Raw genomic sequence first — 27,565 nt, 5'->3', positions numbered from 1 at the left:
CCCGATGTGGAAGTCAGTAGGCATATAATATAGTCTTTGGGAATTTTCCTGCCTTTTTTTTTTTTGTTTTAATAGGAAAAACTACAGGCTCAAAGTCTCAGAGTGATCTTAACGGCACCTGTTTACAGAGGTTTCCTCTAACTGCTGTCAGGTTGTTTCCATCTTTACTGAGAACTGTCTCTGGGAAGTGTCAGATTACTGTCACTTTGGTTTACAAGTAGTTTATTACTAATATGTGGTTAAACTCCTAAGAAAGCTAGATTTTCTTTTGTTAAAAACAAATAGTGGTCAGCAGATGACCTCAAAAGCTGTTCTTGTTAACAGTGCAGGAAGGTTTTATTTTCTCTCATGTCTGTTTCCAGTGTTCAGCTCTTTGTCTTAAGGCAAATAAACATTTTGGCAATGAATTTCATTACATTTCGCTTTATCAGTGTAAAAGGTGCAGATTCTTTTGAAATACTTGACGGATTTCTTAGCTCACAGTTAGAGTAACAAATATTGATGGCTGTCAGTTTGGTAAACAATTTCCTGGCGTATAGACCTGCATCAGTGAGGTGGTGACTTTTTTCACTCATTCTGGGGTCTTGGCACTCGCATTTTGCAAAGGGATTTCAGCCTGTTGAGAACTAGGTTCCTCCTTGTTATGCTTCATGTAATGTGTGACTCCTGTGAAGGGCACAGCTGGTAACAGGCTGCACTTGATTGCCATCACCATGTAGGACATTCCCTGTAATGTATAGGAGTTCTCTTCTAATTCCTGAAATGTCATTTATGTAGTTATTGTACCAGTTTCACAGTCAGCTTAATTCTGGCCACTTATTTTCACCCTGAGGCCACCCACTTTGAGCTGGATTAGTGAAACCTGATAACAAAAATGGTTAATTCAAACCCAAGTTGGTTCCCTGATTTCTTTCATTGTTCTGCTCCATGAATGCTTGTTTTGGCATGGGTGTTGGAAGTGGAGTGTGGGTGGGAATGAGTTGTTGCGGGCAGGGGAACAGCTAGCACTGGTTTAAATCAACAGTGAAAGTACAGTGTTAAGAGAGGCAGAAGATGGAAAGTACTTAAAAAAATAGTTAACTGTAGGCAGAATGTGTCTGCGAAGAGACAGGCAAAATTCTAATCGTACCTGTAGTTTCTTTTTTTTTTTTTAATTTGGTTCAGAATTATTGCTGTGTTTTATTCAAAGATAAATATATTCTACTAGAGTGTTGGCTGGATGTATCCAGTTGGTTTATGATCCTAATTCTGCTCGTTGTGAGGGGTCCTTGTTCAGTGGGAGATTTTGTGCTGTAACAACTTCTGTACTTCAAAACTGAAGTACAAATACGAGAATTTGTACACTGCTGTAGCGATTTTAACTTGTTGGGTAGGTTCACAGGAGGTCACCCACTTCAGATACTGTTAGTGGCATATGTCTAGAAGATGAGTGTCGCTGCAGTTGTGCATACCATCTCTCACTGTTGTTTTCTGATCAGCTGCCGGTGTAAATGTTTCCTAATGGCTATGGTGGGAGTTTTAAAAAAATTAAAAGCTTTTTCATTTATTTTTGGTGGGTTTTTGTCTGTGGGCCCCGAGGTGTCATAGCCTCTTTGGTGGGCTTGCAAAAAGGCTACAATTAATTATCCAAGCATTTGTAGTTTCAAATGGGGAAAAAACCCAAAACCAACCAAAAAAACCCCAAACAAAGCAGAGTTTAGGAGGTAAAAAAAAAGGTAATGATGCTTTAGCTATTTAGAACTGTGTCTGGTTGCAGCTCATATGTTTAAAAACAAACGAAAGGCAGGAGAAAGGGATACAGGTGTTGCAGTGAAGATCTGTGGGTTTCATCCCAGGGTTTATTAATTATTCACTCAGCTTTGTGGGTCATCAAAATAGTGAATCTGTCCACAGTACTTCTGCTGAACTGTGAAGTCTGCTATTGCCGTTCAGCAAAATTCTTACATAAAGAATATACTCCAGGCTTTACTGGAGAAAAATGAAAAAGCAGCACATAACTGCATGTGCACATTCTGGTTTTAATATTGTTTATTTATAATGTAATTTAAAAGCAGGCAAAGAAAATACTATTTAAAATGGGCACAACACTTTCCAAATAGAAGTTGATCTCTGTTCCTTTATCTTTCTGTCTGAAAAAGTTACATTTGAAAAACAAGTTTAGCAAGTAAGTCTGCTATCCAGACCGTGATCAGTGACAAATCACTTTGTTCTGGCCTTTCACGGTAATAGGTCCCCATCAGCTAGACTTAATACTTTATGGTTAGATACTCAGTGTGATGATACCTGTAAGAGAATCGAATTAAAAGACACAGACAGTGAAATAATTCTTCTATGTAAGAATAATTTATAAATTTTAACCGCTTTAAATTGTAATACCTAATGCAGATTTCTGTGTTGTGATACTGATAAAGTATTGGCACCTGGAGGAATGGATTTGGGATTACAGGAGTCCAGGTTTGAGGAGCTGTATAGAATACATATTTTCATTTGTGTTCTGTAGTATTGGAGTTAAAGTGAAGTAATATATTGCAATAAGTGAGTTGGTAATTCTTGTTTCCTAAAGTAGTTGCTGTTTGTCCTAAAATGACTTCCTTCATATCTCATGTATCAGTGTTGAATCACTGTTAAGGTGCTGTTGAGTGAAGCTAAGCGGCAGCGTACAGACTTTCCATGTGAAAGGTAAATGCTTCAGCCCTTCCTTGAGTGCATTGTCCTGGTGGCCACTCCCTGGGTTTGTAACTTCTGAATAGAAGTCTTGATTTCTAGTGCTTTCTATTGGAAGAAAGATTTAAGTACTATTGTTAGAGCAGGGTACTAAACTGGAACAGTCATTCTAGAAACAGCTGCAGCGTGAAGACAGTTAAGTAGTTGATGGAAGGATTTTGTGTGTTGCATCTTTTCAAAGCAGTAGTTTTTGGTGGCTTACTGAAGTGCATCTCCTGTGATTGGGACAATGACACTTGCTGCGCCACCAACCTCTTGATGGCTTCGAGACTATCGAAGCCTAGTCTGGAGGAGATTTCAACCTCTTTACTTTGAAGAAGTCTGGGGAAATAGCACCAATGAGCAAGCAAGAAGCTGCCCTCACTGGAGGTTTCTCTTTTTTTAATATTGCTGTTCATGAAAAATACCTGCATTTCACTAAATAAAAGACCCTGGAAAGACTATTTTATAAGTACTGGAACAGCCACAAAGTTTAACAATTAATATTAGTGGTGTGTTTAAGTGCATGAGGTGACTAGCCTGAAAACCACATGAGATGGTGCCTCAGTATAAGTTGCTGCTTTTAGTTCTCATATTCCTGTTCTCCCTGTTAACTTTTCTGTTATCTCTGTTTTTTATTCTTCTAGGTTATCTACTGTTCATTTGGAGGAATATCCAAAGGGCTGCACTTCAATAACTTGATAGTTGGATTAGTTCTGCTTACAAGAGGCAGAGAGGAAGAGAAAGCAAAATGTAAGTAACATAACAGTAGCACCAGGGTAGTGGACAGTGAGTGTAAAACACGCTTCTGTAAAGCTGACATAAATTGTGGTATACCAAGTCCCTGTAACCAGGGCATACATTTGCCAATAAAGATAGTATTTTTTAGACATTTTTAGCTGTACATTTTGAAATTCAATTCATTTTTCTTTTCTGTACTCACCAAAATGAAATATGTCGTAAGTCATAATGAATGTAAACGTTAGGATCATATGGGAAGACTGTTGATCACTGTATGTGGGCAGAAGGAGGAGGATGGCATTGGTGTTTTTCAAAACAAATGAAAGCATCTGCCTACTGATGTCTGTTGTTTTGTCTTGTTAATCTGACTTGACAGTATTTCTTTGCCTTTTGATTAGTGGACAATGGTAAAAGAAAAAGGAGGCACTTCTAGACCTCAGCCTTGTGGAGATATATTGAAGTTGAATTAACCTAAGGTTTTAGCCCTTCAGTTGTTGCACAGCCTTTGGCATTCTCAGCCAGTTGGAACCTTAATATTTGAAAGTTGTAACTACCATACTTGCTTAAACATGTGTCTACTTCCTCAGACATTTTCAGTCTCTTTTCTAATGAATCTGGGAGTTACATTGTCCGTGAGGAGATGGAGAAGATGCTACATGTGGTTGATGGGAAAGTCCCAGAGTCACTCAAGAAATGTTTCTCCGAGGTATTTCCTACAGGTTTTATCCTATTGCATTTACAAAGTGAAAATTACGTTGCGTAGTTTGGTGGGTGTACATGCTGGCATGTACATGCTCATACATGTATGGTGGAGAAGATGCTACATGTGGTTGATGGGAAAGTCCCAGAGTCACTCAAGAAATGTTTCTCCGAGGTAATTCCTACAGGTTTTATCCTATTGCATTTACAAAGTGAAAATTACGTTGCGTAGTTTGTTTTTCTCTGGCATGTACATGCTCATGCATGTATGGGAACAAATTGAGCTTGTTTAAATTGAGTAAAAGCTCATTGGTTTTTTTTATGTTGTAATATTACATGTAATTTGTATTGATGTGAATAGCAGTGTGGTAAGTAAATGCAGGCATTCTCTGTGCTGCTTTACTTACTGTGCTAGTTTGGAAGATATCATTTCTGAAGGGTAATCAAGGTATCAAGTAAGTTTAAATACTAATATGGCTAGTGGAAATTTCTTCATTAATATGGACATTTTATTGCAATATGGGAAGAACTCTAGAACAGAGTTCTGAGAGGGGAAAGAAAATCTGCATCCTGGATTTAAAAATGCTTGCCAGAAGCGGTTGCTTAAAAATAATAGTTTTATAGCATTACTTTTGTCTCACTGTGCCTGCCAGGAGCTACAACACTTGTTTATGCTTTAGGTTGTTTGAGAGATGTAATCTTTGTGAAGGTTGCTGAAGTCCTTCTCTAATACAGGCTATTGTTACTTTTAAATATTCACAGACACTTCTTTGGAACTAGTGATCCTGATGAATTAACAAGTTTTTGTGCTTTGGTCGCTTCATTTGTTATCAGAGCACTATAGATCAGGAAAATCTAATCATCATTATACATTCCACTGCAAAACTGATTGACTAGGAGCTGGATTTGTGGATATCAGATTACTTAATTACCTTAAATTTTCTTGTGCTGTACTGAAGGTAACTTTGGCTGTGGGCATTGGCTGAGGCAGACTCATTTAATCTGGCGGTGGGATCATGTGTTGCAGGCAACGATTACGTTCTTGATTCTTGGCTGGAATCATAAGTCGTATGTATTCTGCCGTCTAGTTTCTGGAGCTGACCCACTTCAGTATTTCCTATTTATAATTTCCCATCAACGTGGTGTGATGAATTATACCCTAAAAGTTAATTGCACACAGTCTAAGAAATCCAGAAATACTTTATGAAGACTTGCAGGAAAAGAATATCAGCCTGGCTTCGTACCATTTTCCCGTTCAAGAAAATGCTTTATATTGATCTTTCTTTTAAAATGAAAATAGTGTAATAACCCACTCAGCAGGATTTACTGGCCTATTCATCATACTGGGTCATTGCTGGAGAGTGAGAAAGTTTAGTGTCCCTGCTATGGACCTTCCTTCCTGCCGTATGGCGGATGAGTTTATGTTTCCAAGGATGGTGTTTACGGGTACTTCTGTTCTTCAGAATTACTGCATGTGCACCTGAGTTTTCCTCACTCTTGTTTCTGAAATACAGGAAACAAATTCAGTGATATCTGTATTGCTGTAGTTGCTCTAGTTTCAGCGTGGCTCAGCTGTAAACATTACCTGCTCTACATGCTTTTTTCCCCTGTCAGAAGTTTTCCTGTCCCTCTTCTTCCTTGTCTTTCCTCTAATCAGTTGGAGCAATGCAGTCTTAGTGCAACGTGACACAGCTCTTGCTACATTTACAGAAAGCAGTGCAAAAACTAAAAGAGAAGTAGAGTGGAACAGGTAGTATGAAAATGATCTTGTTTCTGATCCAAATGGTTAAAGAAAAAATGAAAAAAAAAACTTGTGGGCTGCTTTTTTCTTCTCTGCTGATTTGTCAGTAGAGGTGGTTTTTTTGCTTAAGGAAGTGGTTCCATAATGGATTAAATCCTGTAAAGCCCATGTTGTTGAGTTACCCTTTTCCTGACTGTCATTCATTCTCCTACCTTTGTGCTGGCTCAGGTATTTATGTGATGCCTTGATGAACTGGATTGGGAAATGATCTGGCTGAGAAGGAAGCCCTTTTTCTGTAGTTTCTAATCCTGTAGGTTATTTTTCAGCTAGGTATGTTTTGCCATGTGACTGCACTGGTGTGATTGAAGTCACAAAAGAGAAGGGATGAAGGATCAGAAACTGTTTTTAAGAGGAAGGTTAGGACCATGCTGTCAGTCAGTAGTGAGGATATATACAGATTAAACTGGTGATGGAATAGCAATGTAGCATCTTGACATCCTTGAATTATAACCATGTGGAAGCCAACGACAGTAGCTTTTGTAAGTATTGTGGTATTTCTGCATGTATTTATTGAAGAAAAATATAACACACTTTAACCTAGGGAAAAAAAAGGCATAAAAAGAATGAGTATCTGGAACCTGAAATAATCTGTTACAGTTGGAGTATGAAGCAAATGTTTTAGCAGTGAATGTGATTAACCATTTAAGCAACCTGGCAAAGGAAGCAGTGGATTTTCAATTTTCTGCAGTTGACAGCTGCAGATAGTCTGTGGCCAAATGCAGATTGTTGGATTCTGTAGAGCTGTAATTCAGCAAAGTTTAATGGTCTGTGATATTAGTGAAGTTTAAATAATCAATGACTTGAAACCTCTTTCACTTTGCAGACCCTGGTTTATTTCCCATGGAGATTAGGATCTCCATCTAATGAGTTCATCTACTGATAATAGGTTTGCTTTTTAGTGAGTTTTGTAGGTCCTGTAGAAATTAGGTTGCTGATCCCTATGGTTTCATGGCCACAGCTTGGAAATCATTCAACTAAATGGTTTAAACAGCCTCTCCAGGATTTAAACTGTGAATCTATAGTTCTTATGTAGTTCTGAACAGGCAGTTCCATGAGCCATCCAGCAAGAGAGGCTGAGTTAGGAGATACTGTGAATGCCTTTCTTACCTGTGTGCTCCGAAGCGGGTTTTGGTCAGTAGAGGCAAAAAATTGACAGGCTACTGTGGTGATTAATTATCCTATTAGTTACTCATAAATCTAATTTTTCTATGTTAAATGTTAGTATATACAGTAGACTGTTTAGGATTCTACAGCACCTGTTATTTGGTGAGAGCTTTTATCTAGCGTAATAAATTTAAATTCATAAAAATAACCTCTGTTATTTTGAGCTGTAATTAACCATTTTCCTTCTGATCCCTTTAACCTGAGGTTCAGAGAAAATGACTTTCCAAAGACCGCATTGAGTAGGTGGTTGAAATGCAGAGAGGGCTGAGGAGTCTAATTTCTCTCCCACTGCTGTATTTCAAAATGAAATGGAAAACCAGTCGTGGCTTCAAAGGCAAAAATTATTTCAGTACTTATTTTTGTAGGAGATTGTCCCAATTCTTGTTCATGCAGCAGGATGGTTCCTGTTTACTGGTACTGAGAAAGCAGAGAAAAACAGCTCACATTTTCTTACTTTTCTTACAGAGTGAAAAGGTAAACTATGACAAGTTCAGGGTTTGGCTGTTGCACAACAAAGATGCTTTCACGTTTTCCCGTTGGCTGCTGTCTGGAGGTGTGTACGTGACACTCACTGATGATAGTGATACCCCTACCTTCTATCAGACCCTGGCTGGAGTCACGCACTGTAAGTACACGATGCTTGCTGCTATGTGCACCTTTTAAAACTGTTTCAGAGTTCACAGGCATAAACTATTGCCTTGCCCTAGTTGTTCATTACATCTCACTACTGTGATGAGATACGTGCAGTTCTGTTCAGCAAGATAAATTTCTTCTCTGTGCTAATTTGTTCTCTGCTTTTTGTGCTGTGACATGTAAAACATTATTATGTATAAGGACACTGTGGGTTGTTATTTTTAAGAGATAACAATACTGAGATTACAACACTTCTACTGTAAGTCTACTACCGAGCAAAGTAAAAAAAAGAAAAAGGAAAATATCTTCCCCTGACAAATACATTGATCTGAAGTGACTTGGCACTATACGCTGGCAGGCTAGAAAGCCAGCCGTATCCAGGGCTGTATCAGAAATGTGGTCAGCAGGTCGAGGGAGGTGATTCTGCCCCTCTACTCTGCTCTCATGAGACCCCACCTGGAGTGCTGCGTCCAGCTGTGCAGCCCTCAACATCAGAAGGATATAGATGGGTTGGAGCGAGTCCAGAGGAGGCCACAAAGATGCTCTGAGGGCTGGAGCCCCTCTGCCATGGGGACAGGCTGGGCGAGTTGGGCTTGTTCAGCCTGGAGAAGAGGAGGGTCCGGGGAGACCTTATAGCACCTTCCAGTGCCTGAGGGGGCTACAAGGAAGCTGGGGGGGGCCTTTTTACAAGGGCCTGTAGTGACAGGACAAGGGGTAACAGGTTTCAATTGAAAGTGGGGGGGGTTAGATTAGATATCAGGAAGAAGTTCTTCCCGAAGAGGGTGGTGAGGCACTGGGACAGGTTGCCCAGAGAAGCTGTGGATGCCCCATCCCTGGAAGTGTCCAAGGCCAGGCTGGATGAGGCTTGGAGCAACCTGGTCTAGTGGAAGGTGTCCCTGCCCACGGCAGGGGGGTGGAACTAGATGATCTTTAAGGTCCCTTCCAGCCCAAGCCATTCTGTGATTCTATGATATTAATACTGGTATTATATTTTGTCTTTCAGAGATAGTGTATTGTAAAACTATTGAGACAGTTCTGAATATAATGATTGTTTCAAAAATAAGTATTACCTCTTAATTTGCTTGCCTTCAGTAAAATAAGTAATATTCCTGATGTGTGATGTGGTCAGGTAACTAAATCAATTTGAGAAATCTCCTCAGGATTTGCATTTAGGAAGAACAAATGTTTCCTTATGTCTGCATTAATTTAAAAGAAGGAGCAGCTGTTTTAAAATTAAATATAAAAACAAAAGAATGATAAATTATACTTGATGTGTGAGTATAATGTAAGCATAGATTACAGTAAAGCATCTAAGGAACTGTAGTATCCTAGGAGAAGTGTTTGCTATTAAGATGTCAGTAAATTGAGCAATCTGGTTATTTTATGTACTCTCATAGGTTTTCTTTGTTGATGTCAACATGGCATTTAATCTCTTTCATGGGTGTGTTATTTGATTACAGCATTAATACATTTAGTTTTTCTTGGGTTTAAATATTAGCATTAAAATTCTCTTCTGACCATCTGAAATGAAAATGCATAAAAAATTAAAAGTTTATAGGCAGGTAATATATTTGCATTACGTGAGACACTGCAGTAGACATTGAGGTTACAGAAGACCACTAAATACTCTGAGGTCTAATAGACAAGGTGGAGAAAGAGGTATGCTGAAAAAAACCAAACAACACTCTTTGCCATTTTTAGACTTCGGCCTTGGGAAAAATCTCTCAAGCTGTATCAAACTGAGATCTGCCATGCCTCCAACCTCGTCAAGTCTCCTTTGCCCTAAGTGTTCAAAGAAAGCCGTAGCCCAGGCCCCTGGGTGGTACTGCAGGGCTTAGCGTGATTATTTTCATGCCTTGAAATTGAAATTTTTCTGAACCGTTTTTACTGTGCTTTTTGCAGAAAGTTTGTTTATACTGAAACTGAGGTTTATAATTAAAATATTAAGAGCTACTGTATCAGTAGATTTTACTTAATGTTTAATGTTGTTCTCACTTCTGGTTTTGGTATACCTGTCATGGTTACTATCTGCAGCCAGGCCCTCAAGTGTATTCCCAGCTATTTCAGGTGTGAAGAATAAATGATTCAAGAAAAGAACTGTTCTTTAGACTGAAGAGCGTAACATTCTGCTTCACCCAACCCACACCTATATTCTTGTATCAAGAAGAAAGGCTTTCTTCAACTTACAGGCTAAGAGATTTTTTTCACCTTTAAATAAAGAGTTAGAGAAATGAAGACTGAACTGCTGTAATTAAAAACAAAATGAAGGAGACGGGATGAGAGGCATATTAGAAAAATATGAATGGGGACAAAATCTGTTCCAGTTCTTGGAAAAAAAATATTCAGGTGGTTCCAGGTCATATTTGTTTCTACTGTAGTAGTTACTTTTTCCATTTTGTAGAGGGAGTATTTTCATGTTCCCTTCTCAGATTTCTCAATCTTTGTCTTAACAGAATCCCAGTTACTTAATAAGTCTCTATCAAATCAAATTGCCTCAAGTACTTCATTTTACGTTTGAACCTTTATGATTGCAGTGACCTATTAACTAATCATGGTGTCTCTGCTACCATTTCAGCCTTACAATCCTTTCCAAAGCATGCCTCCTGCAGGAACATGGTCTGTTTTCCATATAATGGCTATTGTCCCCTCTAACTTCCGGTTACCTCTTTGACACCTTCAACTGTACAGTCTTGGATCTTGCTTAATTGTCCTTACGTATGTTAACTCCTTCATGAAGCAACTGTCTTGCTCTCTGTTTAACGTTCATAGCAGGGTCAGTGATCCGACCTCAGCGCAGCCATCATCTTAGCTGAAAATGTTGGTCCTGCAGTCAACTTAGTCTGCCTCTGAGCTTTATCTTGAAATTCCTGGTATTTTAAGGGTAGAAGTTCAACTAACATTCCTGTATTTGGTTCCAGTCTCTCTATGATCAAGTTGGTTTCTAATAATTTCATAACATGCCTGTCTATTGCAGCATCTCATACTGTAAACGGAATTACAAAAGGAAGTGTTTAGTCTTCCTTTTCTAGGAAACAGGCATGTTTGGTTGCTCTTTTATGTGCGCCACTTCATGTGGCTGCATGTTCTCTTGGAGAAGTCACCAGATTTTAAAGCCTCGTGGAATATGTTGACAGAGTTTTGGGTCTCTGCCAGGTGTTTCAACACAACCTATGTTACTGGGGTTGGGGGTGGAAATTAACTTCAGAAAAAGATTAGTAGTCTCTGTTGCTATAGATTGTATCAGACTACTGAGAAGTTCAGTGTTTTCTAGTAATTGGTGGTGGTCTCTTTCTTCACTGACAGCTTTTATAAACTGTTGGCAGAGTGAAAGGAAGATAGAACTGAGTGAAAAATTAAGTTTTTCAGTGTTAGGGTTCAAAAGCTGAAATAAAATATTTGAGGTTGTTTGAAGTGATTATTGAATCTTCAAGTGCATGTCAGATCTGGGGTCAAGCTTTTCACTGTATTCCAGAAAACTACGTAGCGTATATGTGGTTTTGAATCAGTGAAGTGTTTCAAGCTGCATATTGTCCACAGCCTCCATATACTTTACCAAATTTGCAAAGCTCATATGACAGTTAGGTGTGGACCTCTAGATAAAATTAAATTTTACTTTATCTTTGTTATGTTCCAGTTAAATGTTGTAATAAGAAAAACAAAGTAGTTGTGTTGTGTTATGTCTGCAGCCTGATATCTTTCAAGTGACAGATGGGGAAAACTGACAGGAATTTAAGATAGTAGGAAGATGAAGTGGTGAACTAACCTGCTGGTGAACTAAGCAGTCTCCCCAAGGTCTGGACAAATGCTTGCTTTATAAGGTATCTCATGATTTCCCTTGGGATTTGAGAAAGTATAGGAATCTCACACAACAGATGTAAAAGTAAGGAAACTAAGTGCTCGAGGAGTTGGAAGTAATTGCAGTAAAGTATGAATACTTGGGACCTTGCAGTTTTGTTTTTTTTAAGTTTAATAACTGAGTCTGATCAGGTCAATCTAAAGAATAAGAAATGTAGTACAGAAGTATTCTTAACCCAGCTGAGTGTGTAAAACAGGAAAGGAACTGTCACAACAGCTCATACTATAAATGAAGTCTTGTTTTTAATACTCGTCTGGGATAATGGTTCCCTTTTGGGAGAACAAGTAACTGAAATAATGTTTAGTAAACCTAGATGAACACTGTTAGCAGAATACCGTGACAGGTATTAAAATTTATTCTACTGTAAGAAGCAAACTGACTTGTAGAAGGAATTTCTCCCCGGCTGCTGGACTCTGGCTGGCTCGCAGCGCGCCCTCTGCTGGCCCAAGCTTCGGGGCCTCCCACCAAGCCTTTCATCCTTGGGGTGAGCTTCCCATTAAACATCGTGAATAATAGGTCAGAGACATGAAAAATGGCAGTGATAAAAATAGTGAAAGTTATTAACATTGATTTAGAAGCAGACACCAAACGTTTTACTGCAAAGCACCAGTGACTCCTTTTAAATGTGTTTAATGAGCCAAGCTACCAGGGAAACAAAGGAATTCTACTTTTTCATTTGTAAATAACATTTATTTTGGTATGCAGATGACTTTAATTATATTTTCTCAACACATAATTAGAAATGAAATTTTAAAGTTACAGGAAGATGCACACACTTTCAGCTTTTAATCAAATTTTGTTCCATTTCACTTAAATCATAAACACGCTTAAAAGATACCAAAATAGCTTAAGCTTCTCTTGGCCCTTTGTTCCTAAAAAACAGTTTCAAGGATGTGAGTCTCTCCTACACCTGACTACTGACCAACTAGCAGTGGTTTGGATTTTCTCAGGTTTTTTGCTTTTTTGAAAACGCTCATACTGAATAGCACTGTAGTGGAGCATGTAAATCGAAGATAAATCCTGTCAGGTACTACTAATAACACTGAGATTCTCTGGAGGGGAATATTCCTCCAAATAATTATGCATCCTTAATAATTACAAGTGAACACCCAGTAAGTCCAAATGCAGTAATTCAGTAACACAGTTCTCGGCCACTGGAGGATGCTGCTTTGTTGCCTGCCCTGGCTGGATGCGCTCTTGTAAGCAGCAGAATGGGACTGACTCCATCCTACCTGCAAAGTGCAGCTTTCCGGGGCCTGGTTTGGCAGACAGGCTGCAGGAACAGGAGACACATGGCAGGGTCTCCTGTCCCTCCAGCTGTGGGCCTTGGGGGTCACTGTGGCATTCCTCTCATTAGATACTGAGGTTTGTTGGTTTTGGTTTTTTCTTTTATCCTATTGGGCAGGATTGTTATAGTACATCATCTACATCTATTTGTGGGCTCTTTATCTCTTAATTTTCTGTCAACATTGTCTGTGGTTGCAGAGAGTCTCTGCTCTCCTTCCTTTTTACTACTCGGTATAAATGCTAGTTGTTTTTCCTTAACCTTTTTGTTAAGGTAAAATGAGTCCAGTTGAGGTCTGTTTGAGATCAGGTACCTCCATCCCCTGCTCCATCTCAGACTTAGGTGGTGTGTTTTTGTCATACTGACTCCTGGTGAGACCTTATTGCTTTCCTTCATTTGGCTGGAAATACTTCTGCTGCTGCAACATATGTGGTGGTGGCCTTTTTTTATGGGTGGGTCATTTTAGTGTGTCTCAGTGTCTTGTGATGGACCTGTATGTTCAAGTTTTTGTCCCTTTTCTATGGGGACAATACTGCCATTTCTCAGAGGGTTACTGGTTTCAAACTGACAGACCACGTAATTTGTACTTTTTTGTTATCTGGTTCTTGTGTCACTGAGTTCTTATTAAACAGCATCCTACTTCTCCTTTGGATTGAAGAGACTGTCTTCTGTTGTAAAAAAATTCATTAAATGTTCCTGCTTTTTCTGAGAATTCTTATGTACTGAGGTGCAGTATGACAGTGTGTAATCAGTATAATAATTGTATTTTAGAACATAGTTATGTATGTTACTTTAACATAATGAATGAGAGAAGCCCTGAATAATCAGACACCATGGTTGAAATGGAAGAGTGAGCTTTTGAAACAGTATAAAATTTAAAGTGAATGTTGTGGAAGTAACATCTTCTGTCAGAGAAGTATTTATAAACCTGTAGGGCTTTGTGGTGAGATGAAGATGCAAGTCTGTAAAAGGAAAGCAAAATGAAATGATCGCTTTGCTCACGTTAAAGGGCTGGCTGGATGTAAGTGCGTGCTCTGTAGCTTGCCCACTTCAGCTGTGGTACCTGCTCTTGAAACACCGTCTCTTAATGATGAATGAAAGGCCAGTAGATAATTCTGAAGATTTTGGATTTATTAAAGGTGCCTTTAAGACTGTATTTCATTCTGTACTATTTTTTTTCTGAGTTTGTGAACACTGCTGCTTTGAGAGGAACTGGAGTGTTTAATGCCCCTTCTGTGTGGGTTTTCATCTTCAGGCACTGGTAATCTATATTCTGCTAGATAAACGCCTGGATATCGTGTCTAAAACACAATGGTCTTGGTTGAAGTTATGATGTTTCCTCCTCTGTGTGCCCATTTTTTTCATTAGGGAAGAAGAAAATGAAAGATGGAGGTACAGCAGGAGACTAGGCCAATAAGAAAAGAGCCTCAGTGTCACTTAATCTGCATCTTGCCACTTCGTTATCCTCTTAGTTCCCAGGCTATTTTATGCCTTGTGAAGCAGCTTTCCGTGCCCAGGTTCCAGTGTCTTCCCTGTGTTAATTTGTGAGCGACAAACAAGTGTAGTTAGTCAGAAATAGTGTTCGGTGTTGAGTGGTTCGGTCTCTGGGTCTGACTCAGCCGTTGCGCAATGAAGAGCTCTCTCTGCGCCTGGGGACTGGGTTTTGTGTGGAGGATATGATGGTAAACAATAAAGCAAACCAAGTTTTGGTTAAAATGTTGGGAATATGGTATGCTTCTACTGCTGTGAACCAGAGAGGATTGTACCAATAGGTGGGTAAAAATTAAAGTTTTAAAATATGTTGAAATACTTAGTTAATTCTGGAGTTACAAAGAATTTAATAAATAGTGCCTGAAATGAAAACCCAGTTAATTTTTTTTTTTCTTAGACAGAAGGATATTCATGGCTTGCTACCTATGTAATATTTGAGAAGGGTGTGTTTCATGAAAATGGCATTAAAATTAAAGATGCTGGTTTTAGTGTTTATCACTGTGATGCAGCTTGACTGTCACAGTGTGGTGGCTTTTTAAAAATTAAGTCATTTTTAGGAGATTTACAGTTTCTCAGCTGCATGTTTTTTGCTGAAAATGTTTTGTTTACCTGTTCTTCCTTATATGAAGACTGTGGCTTGAGGTGTACATGACATCATCAGTCTAAATCTTAGATAACTGAACTATGAAACACTTCATGTTTTTACAGATCTGACAGTTTTTCATATTTTTAATGGACAAGTGATGTGGAGACATAAAATAACATATGGTAGGAAACTGGTACTATATGATTAAATTTTGCAGTTTCGCACTGTCTCCATGTGACCTTGAATAATCATATCATGCTTATTCATGATTTAATAAATGAAAAAAATGTGTACTTGGCCTAGAAAGCCAGTCTGTTATGATGTTTTAGACTATATTGTATTTATAAGATAAGAGTATTTTTAAAAATTGAAGTTATTTAAAATTTTAATTACTGAATGAAAACCTAATTCATACTTCCTGATGTGATTTCAATGTACATTAGGAACAAAACAATTTTAGAGTTTGAAAAGGTAAAATACTTTATCAGTATAGAACTTCTTTACAAGAAGTTGACATTTTCTCATAAACATTAGTATGTTTGGATAATAAATAGAGTCTGCTTTTATCATGCTTCATTTAAACTTCAATAACAAATAGAAGTATATATCATAAATTGCAAGAGATTCCTTTAGTTTATATTTATTGAGGAATAAATGGTGCAGTATGTATACTGAGATTGGTTCACAAGATTATGTGGACAAAAACTCACTCTGGAGAAATCAAATTATTTAATAGCTGAGTTTTCAGCCACAGAGTTAAACTTTCACGTGCACTGTAATCCCATAAATCTTTCTGTATTTTATGTAAGTGAAACTATTGCAGGGGGCTACGGTTCGTTGTTACTGTGAATGAAAAATACTCTTTTGTCATAGTTTTACTTGTATTTGACCAAAATTATGTAAGTCTAATCAGTACAAAGTAAGTTATTTACTTATCAGTTTTACTCTCTAACATGTTTAGCTCTGTGGAAAGTCAATACACTGGACCTGCCTTGGCTATAATATCAATGTCACACTAATACTTACCAGCTGTTCTTTTGGAGATGATTGTTTGAAAATTCTTTGCCTTTTAAATGACCAAGTAATTTCAGCCACTGCTTGAGAGAAATGCAGATGAGATGCTTTCTGATAATCTTTCTTCTCAGAGATTGAAATGATAAAGGTTTAAAGTTGGCACTGTAGAAACTATCTGTTAAGTGCGGTTTAAAGAATGGGAGTACAACCAGCTGCTTCTATATCTGAGAAAGGTTCTCTGGCAAAATATAACAATCTTTCCATTCTTAATTACTACTAATAAGTAATACACCTGCCAGTGAAAGCAGGTTTCTGCAGATTGCTGTTCAGTAAAGACAATGTGACCTTCTTTATGTTTTTTGGACATCTTAGTGTTGCATCATTTCAGGAACAAAGTGCAACTAGCACATTTGCTGTTCTTCCTTGTCACAGAAGTAAATTGTGAGGAAACAGTGTGATTTGCATGCGTATGCTCAAGAGAGTTAGCATAATGCTGTTGTGTTTGCTAAGGAGAGCAATAATGTGGTGCAGTTCTGCTAAATGACAGTGCAAACTTGCCCTTTGTGTGCAGTTGTTTAGGTCGTATAATAGTACTGTGATTCTCTTAGTGTACTTAAGGTTTCCTCTCACAAAGTGCCTTTTAGCTTTCATTACTTATTTTACTTTTTATTTCTGTACTTGAAACTCCATGGATACACTTTTTCTTGTATTTCCTGCAGAATGCTGGTACTCTAGTCCCAGTGTCATGTCTTGGGAGCTCGCTCTTATCAGTATTGTAGCACCCTGCTACCTGTAGAGGCAACAAGACTGCAGGGAAGTGTATTTTGCTTGGTAGCTTTTCTCTCACCTGTCGATATGCTGACCGTTGTGGGGCAGGCACGTCATGAAATTGTCAAGACATTCCTCTATTTCTTGGAACGTACTAGAAGCAGTTCTACATCTGCTTAGGCTCATGAAGCTGCTTACATCTGTGGCAGTCCTAAGCACCTGTGATACTTTTTTGAAGATCAGCATACAGAAATAACTATTTGTCTTGATTTCTTGTAGATTAATGTTCTTTAAATGTTTAGATGACTGTTTCTGTATGTATTAGGGACAGACTTTTTAGCAGGGCCTGTAGCAATAGGAGAAGGAGTAATTGTTTTAAACTAAAAGAGGGTCGGTTCAGACTAGATGCAAGTTAGACATTTTTTACGACGAGGGTGGTGAAGCACTGGCACAGGTTGCCCAGGGAGGTGGTAGATGCCCCATCCCTGGAAACATTCAAGGCCAGGTTGGACAGGGCTGTGAGCCACCTGGTTGAGTTGAAGATGTCCCTGCTCATGGCAGAGGCATTGCACTAGATGACCTTTAAAGGTGCCTTCCCACCCAAAGGGTTCTATGATTCTGTGATTGCCGCACAACCAAGAGCCAGGAGGTGGTAAGCCAGATAAGGGAATTGATCCATCTAGGAACGAGGGGGAGAAGAGAAAGAAAATCAGTTCAGTTTTCCTTCTGCATCAGTTTTCTTATCTCACTCACTTTGTAAATGCACAATAGCTGATAATGATGCAAGTGAGGATGCTGCAGCACGGGCGGGCCGGGTGTTAAGGGGGAAGTTAAACTTGCTCTGTGCAGCCTGGAGTTGTGTTCGCTTAAGGTGACCCTGGAACTGCAGCTTTGGCGTGGGTGTTCCCTGTGCTACTCTGCGGTGTGGCTAGTGATTGCACTGCTTGTACAGAGGAGGAGGAGGACATATTTTCACTGATGTTACTCTTCTAGTTAGACTCTAAAAATATTTTACAGGAAGATGCAAACCCCTTCCACTCCTCCAGCTCTACTTCAGATACTAATCTTTCGTTAAAACTTTTCCAAGCTTTCTGCTGATGAGGGTAAGGTGTTGTGTAGTTTGTGATGCATTATATGGCATGCCTGCTGAGTAGTTACAACTAGTTCATGCTTATTGTAGGTTACCTAAGTTACTGTTTTGATTAAATTACTACTACTAATGGCAGAAATAGGAAAAGAAATCAATAAAATTTAACTTGACATCTAAATTTTTTTTAGGGCTCTTCTGTTCTTAAGCCTTACAGGATTATTATTGTTTCTGTAGACTAAACCAGGCCAAATAGCTCAAGTTAAACCTATTAGAAAGCTGGTGTGGATTTAAAGGCTCAGAACCATCTGGGAATGGGATCACACGTAGTGGTTCTTAATATAGACAGCTTTGTCATTACATATCTGTTTGAGAACCAATTAATTTGCACTGACCTAAAGCAGTGTTGTGACACACTTGCATATGTAAAAAGGTTAAAAGTATTGTTGAGCAGAAATGTAATATTTATATATATATTTAATTTCAAGGATAAGACATAAGGAGACTGTCAATTGTGTATAATGTTTTGAAAGGAATCACAAGTCATTCTTCTGCTATTTCTATTCACCTTTGCCTAGCACCTTGTATTACTCATTGATAGGTTTTGAGTTTTGTTGTTTTCCTCTTCATTAAATTAGCTTGTAAATTCCTGAGTATAAACTGTCTTCCAGGTTTGTATATCACTCCCCAGTGTTGACTGGATTTCTAAGTGCATCTACAGTATAAATAAAAAAGAGAAAAAACTATTCTATATTTGGAAAAAAATTAATGCTGAGATACAGTGTTTGAACGGCACACTAAAATTTAGACTTATTCCTGTATAAGAAGGCTAAATATTTCAAATAGGAATTTTTCAAGAGCAGCCAAGTACTAAATTATTTTATTTTCCATTGAAGTTCTGGGAATTTTTTTTTTTTTAATGCTACTTTGCATCCGTTAAGAGGGTTTAAATACTGGATACCTTGGGAAAATAAGATATTGCACATATAATCTACCTGCTCAATTCACCAGGAAGAAATATGTGAAAATGAAGAGACGACTGGAGCCTTTAGCAGTGGGAAAAGTTCATTTCTGTATTTCTAAACACTTGTGATGATGTTATTGGTGTTACACTCGTAGAGGGTGAATAATTAAGATGTTTCTGTAGATTCAGAAAGTAAATTTGGACCTTTATTTTGCTATGCTTGTATATTTAATTATTATATGCAGGAGTCAGGCATAAAAAAATTAATGTCACTTTTCTTTGTGACAAAATACTGCTGAATTATAATATGGTCTAGATATTACCAAAAATTAATTTTATTATTGTTGATTATACAGTGGAAGAATCCGACATCATTGATCTTGAAAAACGATACTGGCTGCTAAAAGCTCAATCAAGAACTGGACGTTTTGATTTAGAAACATTTGCTCCCTTAGTTTCCCCTCCTATTCATCCATCTCTGAGTGAAGGTATGGAACTTTGATCAAACGTGTGTGGAAGTGATGTTGCTGTGGTGTCACTACCTGGTGGTGTGCTGACATACAAATTTTAGGGGTCTAAAAGCGGGCCTGTTTTAAAATCTATTAGAAGTTTAAATTACAGATATTCATCCTGCTGAGTTTGGAATGTTTGAAAATGAGAAAAGATGACTGAGAAATCTCTTATTTGTTGGGAAATCTGGGTGACGAAGGAAGTGATGCTTCTGTGTGTTGCAGTCTTACTAGTTGTCAGGAAATATGGCAAACATTTGGTATAATCTGCCCTGCTTAAAATTTTTTCTTGGGTTCCTTAAGATTCTGTAATGACAAAGTATACTGCTGTCCCTTAATGACATCCAAAAGGAGACCACTGTTTAAAATGACAAATGGGAGTTTCATCTGTTAAATGACAGTTCAGCACGCTAGTCCAAAGCGGGAGCATGCAGTCAATGAAACGGTCTGCCCTAACAGCGTAAGCTAAGACAATTTTGTTCAGAAGTTTGGTCAGGAGATTGGTATGTTGCAGTGCAGACACACCAATAACCAAGCTGGTCGTTCAAGTTGACGCCACTCCAGGAATAGCTGGAGGTTGCAATTGTGTAATGGCCATTTACTCCACAACATACAGTCATTAAATAACATTGTACTTGTATGCTAGTTTTTGTCTGCAGTCCTAGAGTGACAGTTTTTTATCACCAATTAGTCAGCTTTACTGACAAGTGGCAGCAGTCAGTAGAAAATGGGAAATTCATCTGCTGTGGATGGATGCTTTTAGAACACCAGAACTGTGTTCAGTTCAACAGGGATATATCCCCATATCCTTGTGCTTGTCTGTGTGTTTTATCTCCTTAGTGATAGACATTTACATAGCTGCTATGGGGAAACTTGAATGGTTTCTGGTTGTTCCATGTGTCTTCTGTGGATAGTGCAACTGAGTCATTGTCACTAAAAAAATCTTTATGGGATACAAAGAAGTTATATGTGCTGAATGAATAGAACTCAAACACTTTGGGGGCTGGTAACTAAACTCCTAACTCAGGGCCAATTTTGCGAAGATATTCAGTGATTTTCATAGGAGTTTCTATCAAACACTTTGGAAAAGCCAAAGCATTTGGCTTCTGAGTACCTTTACTATTTTGGTCCTTCAGCTTTTGTGAAAGTGTTTGTCCTGACCACAGTGGTTTAGATGTACACTTCTGTAAATCAGTCATTACAGGGAAGGTGTGAGAATAAGGCAGCTGTGCAGATTCGCTATCCATCCCCGATCCTTGCCTTTGTCTAGCCGTGCATTGAGCGATCTTTAAGACGGTCTTAGTAGTGCTTAGTTATCTTTACTACACTTAGTAAGAATCAGTTACAAGTATTTGTACTTCTCCTTGAAAATGTTAACCATTAACCCTTCATGTAAATGCTAAGTATGATTGTCAGCTGTTTCAGCCAGATGCTGGAACAGGAGATGCTTTTCTGGTTTGCAGGTTTGTTTAATGCTTTTGACGAAAACCGAGACAATCACATAGATTTTAAAGAAATTTCCTGTGGGCTCTCAGCATGTTGCAGGGGACCCTTGGCAGAAAGACAGAAGTGTAAGTATGCGAAATGTTAACTATTAATTTTAGAGAAGTTTTATTGTTTGAGCAATGAAATTTGTTTGTTTCCACCTTTATAGAATTTTTTTCCACTCAACAAGTGTGTCTCTGTGAAAGGTGACAGACTTTAGAATTTAAAAAATTAAAGAAATTGTAAATATCAAGGCTTCCTTTTATAGAGGATGATTAAACCTAATTCTGTATATATTATAGCTTATATTCACAGCTTCATGTAGATTATTGACCTGTTTGGAAAAAGAAATTTGTATTTCAGAAGTTATTTTGCAGTGTTCTGCATTGTGATACACTAGTGTGTGTCTCAATACAGAAAGTGCAAACACTCATCTACTCATTATATAAAATATAAAACAAATGTCCTAGTTGGTTGCCTTGTGGTAAATACCATGTTCTGGCTTGTTTACTGTCCAGTTTTCAGCTGGCTCCCTGCAAGGTGCTTGTGTTTTGAAACACCTTTGTTCCATACTTTTCCAAAGCCATATTGTGGCAACTTAAAAGCTGTCGTTCACTGGAAAATTCTGGATGCACATATGTTCCCTGCTATGTCACATCAGAAAACACAGCGCAGAATTGCAGGAGTCTAGATTTCAGTTTATTAAACACAGCTGCTCCATTTCCTCACTACCACACATGCATCCTGCCTCATCAAAACTGTCAGCACTAAATCAAGTTCTTGTGACTCTGCAGACTTACATTCTGCAAGGAAAAAAAAAATAGTTGTTGAGTAGTTTGAACATAAAAAAGTGATTTCCTTTTTTCTCAGTTTGCTTCAAGGTTTTTGACGTTGACCGGGATGGTGTGTTGTCTCGCACTGAACTTAAAGAAATGGTGGTTGCACTTTTAGAGGTCTGGAAAGATAACCGTACTGATAAAATACCTGTAAGTTATATTTGGTTTTTGATTCATTTCCTCCTGTTTCATAAAGTCATCCTTCAAAAGTAGGAATGCAAGTGTTGTTTGAACATGGTTTCAGTGAAATACAGGCTTCCTTGAACTACCTGAGCGGGAGAGTATAGGTAACTGGATGGAACTTACCTTGCCTAACTTTGACTTCTGTTAAGCAAAGCAGAATGATTTGACTGTTATGTATGCTGTTTGATGTAAAGAAACCTTAGGTTCAAAAGTACAACTGTCTGGAAGCACTCAGTTGCCAATTACATAGAGGTATCATCAACTTTTCTTATAGTTGTGTTTTTATTCTGAACACATGCAGCTCCAGGGAGTGCTGTGAGGATTTGACTGTTTTCTAATCCTTTTGTTTGCTAAGGAATTGGACATGGATTTGTCTGAAATTGTACAAGACATTTTGAATATGCATGATACCACAAAGGTAGGAATTTGCTGTTCTTTCCTTGTCATTTTTATACCCTAGTATCTTCATTTTAATGATGAGAAACTAAAATCTTGTGCTCTCTTTAAAGCAGAGGTATGTCAATAAATGGCAGTTTTCCATGAGAACTTTGCACACCGTTGTGTGAGAGAAAGAACATGTTTGAATTTTATAAGCCATTTTTATATAGGAGAATAAACCAAAAATACATAAGCAGATTAAATTAATTTGAAGCATATACTGTTTGCAAGGCTTTTCTGTGCAGAATTAATACCAGGTTTCAGTCTGATGTTTGACTTTTGTTCTGGAGAAACTCTCTTCTTTTTCGTGTTAAAAATGATCTTATGAAAAAAGGGGTAGTGCATTCGTGTATCTTATATTTTATGCTATATGAAGACGACATGCTCCTATATTGGAACGGAGGTGTATTAATTCAATAATAACCTATGCATTCTCATTATCAAACCCCTTTGTTTGCAATAATTTTATATGCAGCCATTGAACTATAGAGGACAAGGTTGTTTCAGAACTAAGTAGCCATGAAAATATGGAGACATCTGTCATAGCTGTCGTGACACACAGCAAAAATTTAATAGTTTATATTGTTTATAACTTTATAGTTAGCTGTGTGTAAATCTTTAATTACATTCTTGTTTTTTTGAGATAGGCACAGTCATCAGCAAATGATACAGGGGAAATTGTTTCCATTATTTCATCCTTTGCTTTGCTAATTTGGAAGGGTGTCTGGCAACTGTAAATAATTTAAAAAAAACTGTAAAGAATGTCTAGAAACACTTAATTACTTGTTTGAATCGTTGTCTTGGCTGCTTGTACTCCCACAAAGTGGTGGGCAAATATTTTACTATAATTCCTTCATTACCAAAGCCATAGAAAATACGGCTTTGGTGAGTACTTTCTTTCATTCTTTGGGGGTTTTATTGTTTGCTTTTTTAAAAAGGGTAGTTTATAAGCAGGTGTATAGCAGTCTCATTTCCACAAACAGTTAAAAAAGAAGGCTAAGACTTCAGAACCTCTTTCATAGTTGCGTCATGAATGTAGTGCTAGAAAGAACTGATGGTGCGGTAATTACATAAATTACTTAACCTCTCTTCATATGTTAGCTTTGACCTGTGTGAACTTTGAAGAAAATGGTCTGTAAGAAGAGGCAGAGTAACTGCCACTGCTGTAAAAATGGCTATGAATTATATTGCAATATAAAAAATTCAGATTGGTCCTGTCACTGAGTTGTTGAAAATCAGAAGGTCCCTCTGACATCGCTCAGTGTTATGCTACTGTAACTTTGCAAGTGATTAGGAATTAACAGGACTTGTGGTGTAAGGTAAGATCATCAAGTCCTTATGATCCAAAATAGTTTTTCCTAACCCACAGAGGAAGGTGGTAGGTTTCTGAATGGATGCATGTTATCTATACGTACACAGCTTATTTGGACTATCAAAGTCTTAGTCTTGCTTTGTTTCCTACAACACGATTGCCCTGGCAAGTCACATTCTGCTTCTGCTGGCTTTGTGATTTGAGAAAGTGTGACTATTGCAGTTGGGCACGAATACTAAATCCAGATGATGGAGAGCAAGAGCGAAGGTTACATGTGTCATGTAGTTTGTCCTCTGTCCAAGCTTTTGGGTTCTTTAGATTGCATATGTTATGCTAAAACTGGATTTTTCTTCTATATCCGAGTCGTAAATGCTAATTTTTATCAAATCACTAACTTTGTCATGCCTTGTATGACACATTTAATTAGCATTGTGATAGAAATAGGTTAATGGTTTGATGGTTTCTCCTTCCCCTTCTCCTCCCTTGAACTAAGCTTGGACACCTCACTCTGGAGGACTACCAGATATGGAGCGTGAAGAGTGCACTTGCCAATGAATTTTTAAATCTGCTTTTTCAGGTATGTTTAGAGGAAATTTAAACTCGAAAGTTAGGGCAATTAACTTGTGATATTTTTGCGTGGCCACGAAGTGCAGCATCAATGTTTGTGTCAACATGCTTACAGTTCTGTGTGTTGCGATAAGTTAAGTGGTTTTGCAGTTACGTATTACCTCGATGGAATGAGTCACTCTTTGATTATTATTCTTTTTACTGTATGGAGATGCCTAAAACGTAATTTGTTAAAGTGAAGGTAGTGTACTGTTTATAAAATCTGTATCAGCAGTTATATTTTTCCATGAGCAAAAGGCTGTGTTCTTAAACAGTTGTTCTGGCAAATCTTTGCCAAGGAAGTGACCCAGGAAACGAGAAGAGGTACTGCGAACTCTTTACAGCCGCTTTGCCCGTACTGTTAAGGCTGTCTGAGGAACCTTTCGTTGGTTTCTTAATGAAACAGTCCTTGCAAGCTGTGATGTCATATCACTACGGTGTTGCAGAAGCTGAGGATTAAGCATGTACTGAATTTGTTTTTAATTGAGTTTGAATTGGATTTTTATAAATCCTTAAAACAGTCATATTTTAGTGCTGGGTCACTTTATGCAGCAAGTAACCCCATAAGAGTATTTTCATTCACTGCAGTTTGTTCCTTACCTATTTTCTGTAGAGGCTGATACTTGGAGTTTAAATAATAATAATAATCCTAATGGATCCTTGAAGGTTTTCCCCTAGTTTAGTATTCACATCCAGCCCTGTATGACAGTCTCAGTTCTGCCATGGAGGGCCAGGGAGAACCAATGGGCTCTGCTTTCATCTTGTGAGTGAAGCTTAATCAGTTACAGGGTCAGGTTGTAGCAGAAAAATATCTCATCAGAAATAAGCTATGGGGGTTTTAAAAGAATAAATAACTGTTGTGAGAGGCTACCTGATTAGCATACTACTGGTTCTCTTGTTTATGAACCTGGAATACTTCATAAATTGTATTTTGAACTATACTTTTCCAAGAACTTCAGGGCAACTGCATGTGGGTATTCTGAGTCCATCAGCTACGCCGCAGCTGAAAAGAATAAAATCAGAAAGTTCTGCAAATTCTTTTTGTCTCTAATTGCATGAGGCTTTGCTTACACTGCAGCCTTCCCAAGAACAGCTGTCTTTGGTTTTGGACTGTCTGGCATCAAATATCCTGTCATAACTTAATATTGATAAACTAACAAATACATGCAATACTGAGGCAGGGTGAATGAACATGTAATAAATTTGTCTTGATGATTACGCATCACAATTATTACACATTGCTTGTTGGAGGTCTCATTTATTGTATTTTTTCTCCTATCAGAGTTGCTACTTGATTTTAGATTTTTGTTTTATTTCCTTTGATAACATTATCATTTGAGGCACCTCACCCTGTGCTACAGGCTCAACACCATACTCGCACAGGACAGAGCCTGCCATTGATTTGTCTGGGCATTTATTTGAACTGTTGTGAGCCTGTGTGTCTCAACTGCAACCGGAAAATCTAAGTAGTCGAGTGGAGCACCTTGGAAGGCTTGTCAACAAATTGGTTTGTTTGCAGCGGGGTTAGTTTATATGAAGAATCTGATTCCTAGCACACTGTTACATGTGTCTAAAAAGAAACGTCAGAGTCAGTTGTGTTGAGTGCGATGGAAAATCTGTTGCTTCACAGAAGCTAATGGCCTTTTGTTTTATTCAGAATGTAAAATGGTCTCACACTGTAATATAAATTTAAATAATATATCTCACCAGTCATTAGAAATCTCCAGCTGGGATGCAAATTGGTAGCCTCTAAAGAGACATGCAGAAAAGACTATAAATCATGTTACGGGTAGCAACCAGTTTGAAACCCGCCTCAGAGATGAGACAGCTGACCCTCCTCCCTGCAGTAGAAACAAAGGCTCCTGCAGAGTCTGTTCCCCTCCGCTCATCGCTCCCTGCCGCAAGCCCCGTGGCTGGGAGCTGCTGGGAGAAACCAGCCAGAAACAGCCAGGATGGTTTTACTGGGAGGAGAGGAGTAGGATATTGGCCACCTGGGACTGCCCTCTTGTACTCGGGATAAACCACCACCCAAATCAAGTAGCCAGGCAGGGGATGGTGCCTTCTGCGGTTGTTTCAAGAAGAAAAAAAAAGCAAAAAAGAGCTCTCAGACATTCTGAGAACGTTCTACGATTCTGAGAGCATTTTCGGTGGTGACTGGTTGGTTGGACTGCTTTAAACTTCTCCCTTAGTCTCAGTTTTCCTTTCTGTCCCTCATACAACCACTTCTTTCCATTTTTCCCCTTTCTGTTTTGGCTGTTTTTTAGAACTTCAGTGTGTCCCCTTGCAACAGCATGCATTCTCCCAGTTCCTCCTTCCCTCTTTCCACTACGTATAGCCATCTTAACTGCTTGTAAGTCTGATCCGTGTCAGTTACTGTTGAGTTTTCATGGTGTCTGCTTCAGACCCGAAAGTAATGAAAATCCATTTGCTGTCCACCGTAATTTGCCTGGGGGCATTTGACACTCTTGGTGTCTTCGTCTTAACAGTGGGAAGAGGTTTTGAATCTCACAGCTCAAAATACTTGGGTTTTAGTGATTTGTTCAATTTTAGGTAATCTTGCTACCTAATTAAAAAGAATCTTCTGAAACATCCTATTACAGTTGTTATGTTCTTTCATTTACCTATTTCTTGTTTCATAGCGGTGTAGTTCTCTGTAAGAATTATGTTCTTTTTCCAGGTGTGTCATATAGTTTTGGGGCTACGACCTGCCACTCCAGAAGAGGAAGGACAGATTATTAGGTGCGTGTTTTGCTCAGAATCTTAAATGGGTTTCAGGATCACCTTTTAATATTTTTCAAAAGAAGGACTGTAATTGCCCTGTTTCAGCTGATATTTCATGTTGTTCATTCTTTATGTGCAGAGGCTGGCTAGAAAGAGAAAGCAGGTATGGCCTTCAGCCGGGGCATAACTGGTTTCTTATTGCAATGCCATGGTGGCACCAGTGGAAAGAATATGTCAAATACGTAAGTATAATAATAATGTGTGCTGAATAAGTGATTTCTTTGTGAATGTGTCAATGAAAGAAGAGTGAGGAGCACGTGACAGCTTAACCAATAATGCCTGAAATTAAGCATCTCCTGTCTCTTACCGGAAAATAATTGTTTTGCTGGATCATTGTCACATGCTGAGCTTTTCACTAAAATTTCCTTACATTGTCACTTCTTTCTGTACTTTCTTTCATCATTCCTGCACGTCAAAATACTTCTTTGAATATAAACATACTCGCAATACTGCTTCCCCTAAGTCTTTTGATCCATTTTGATAATAAAGCTACCTGTTTTGGTTTTGACTTCGCACAGGCCACAAGTACACACTCTGCATTTTCTGGACAAATGAAAGAGAGAACTGGTATAATTTCATTTATAGGCAGTGATGAACGGTGGTTCATTACCTGATGGGGATCA

The 27,565-nt window shown here is 38.3% G+C and overlaps 1 protein-coding gene across 1 annotated transcript in view; it reads left to right on the top strand.

Moving 5' to 3' along the window:
* Positions 1-27,565, top strand: part of LOC104514388 (ubiquitin carboxyl-terminal hydrolase 32-like) — a gene marked incomplete at its 3' end in the record, with an annotated part of 53,137 nt that overhangs the window by 21,814 nt on the left and 3,758 nt on the right. The window contains exons 5-14 of the mRNA XM_010158052.1: positions 3,351-3,456; positions 4,032-4,150; positions 7,574-7,733; positions 19,149-19,280; positions 20,765-20,872; positions 21,657-21,772; positions 22,161-22,223; positions 24,049-24,132; positions 26,839-26,900; positions 27,022-27,124. Coding sequence (XP_010156354.1) covers positions 3,351-3,456; positions 4,032-4,150; positions 7,574-7,733; positions 19,149-19,280; positions 20,765-20,872; positions 21,657-21,772; positions 22,161-22,223; positions 24,049-24,132; positions 26,839-26,900; positions 27,022-27,124 — 1,053 coding nt within the window. The remainder of the gene's footprint in view (positions 1-3,350; positions 3,457-4,031; positions 4,151-7,573; positions 7,734-19,148; positions 19,281-20,764; positions 20,873-21,656; positions 21,773-22,160; positions 22,224-24,048; positions 24,133-26,838; positions 26,901-27,021; positions 27,125-27,565) is intronic.

This window comes from Eurypyga helias, unplaced genomic scaffold (assembly GCF_000690775.1).
Source record: "Eurypyga helias isolate BGI_N326 unplaced genomic scaffold, ASM69077v1 scaffold26428, whole genome shotgun sequence".
NCBI classification, from domain to species: domain Eukaryota; kingdom Metazoa; phylum Chordata; class Aves; order Eurypygiformes; family Eurypygidae; genus Eurypyga; species Eurypyga helias.
This window is presented reverse-complemented; position numbering and strand designations above follow the sequence as displayed.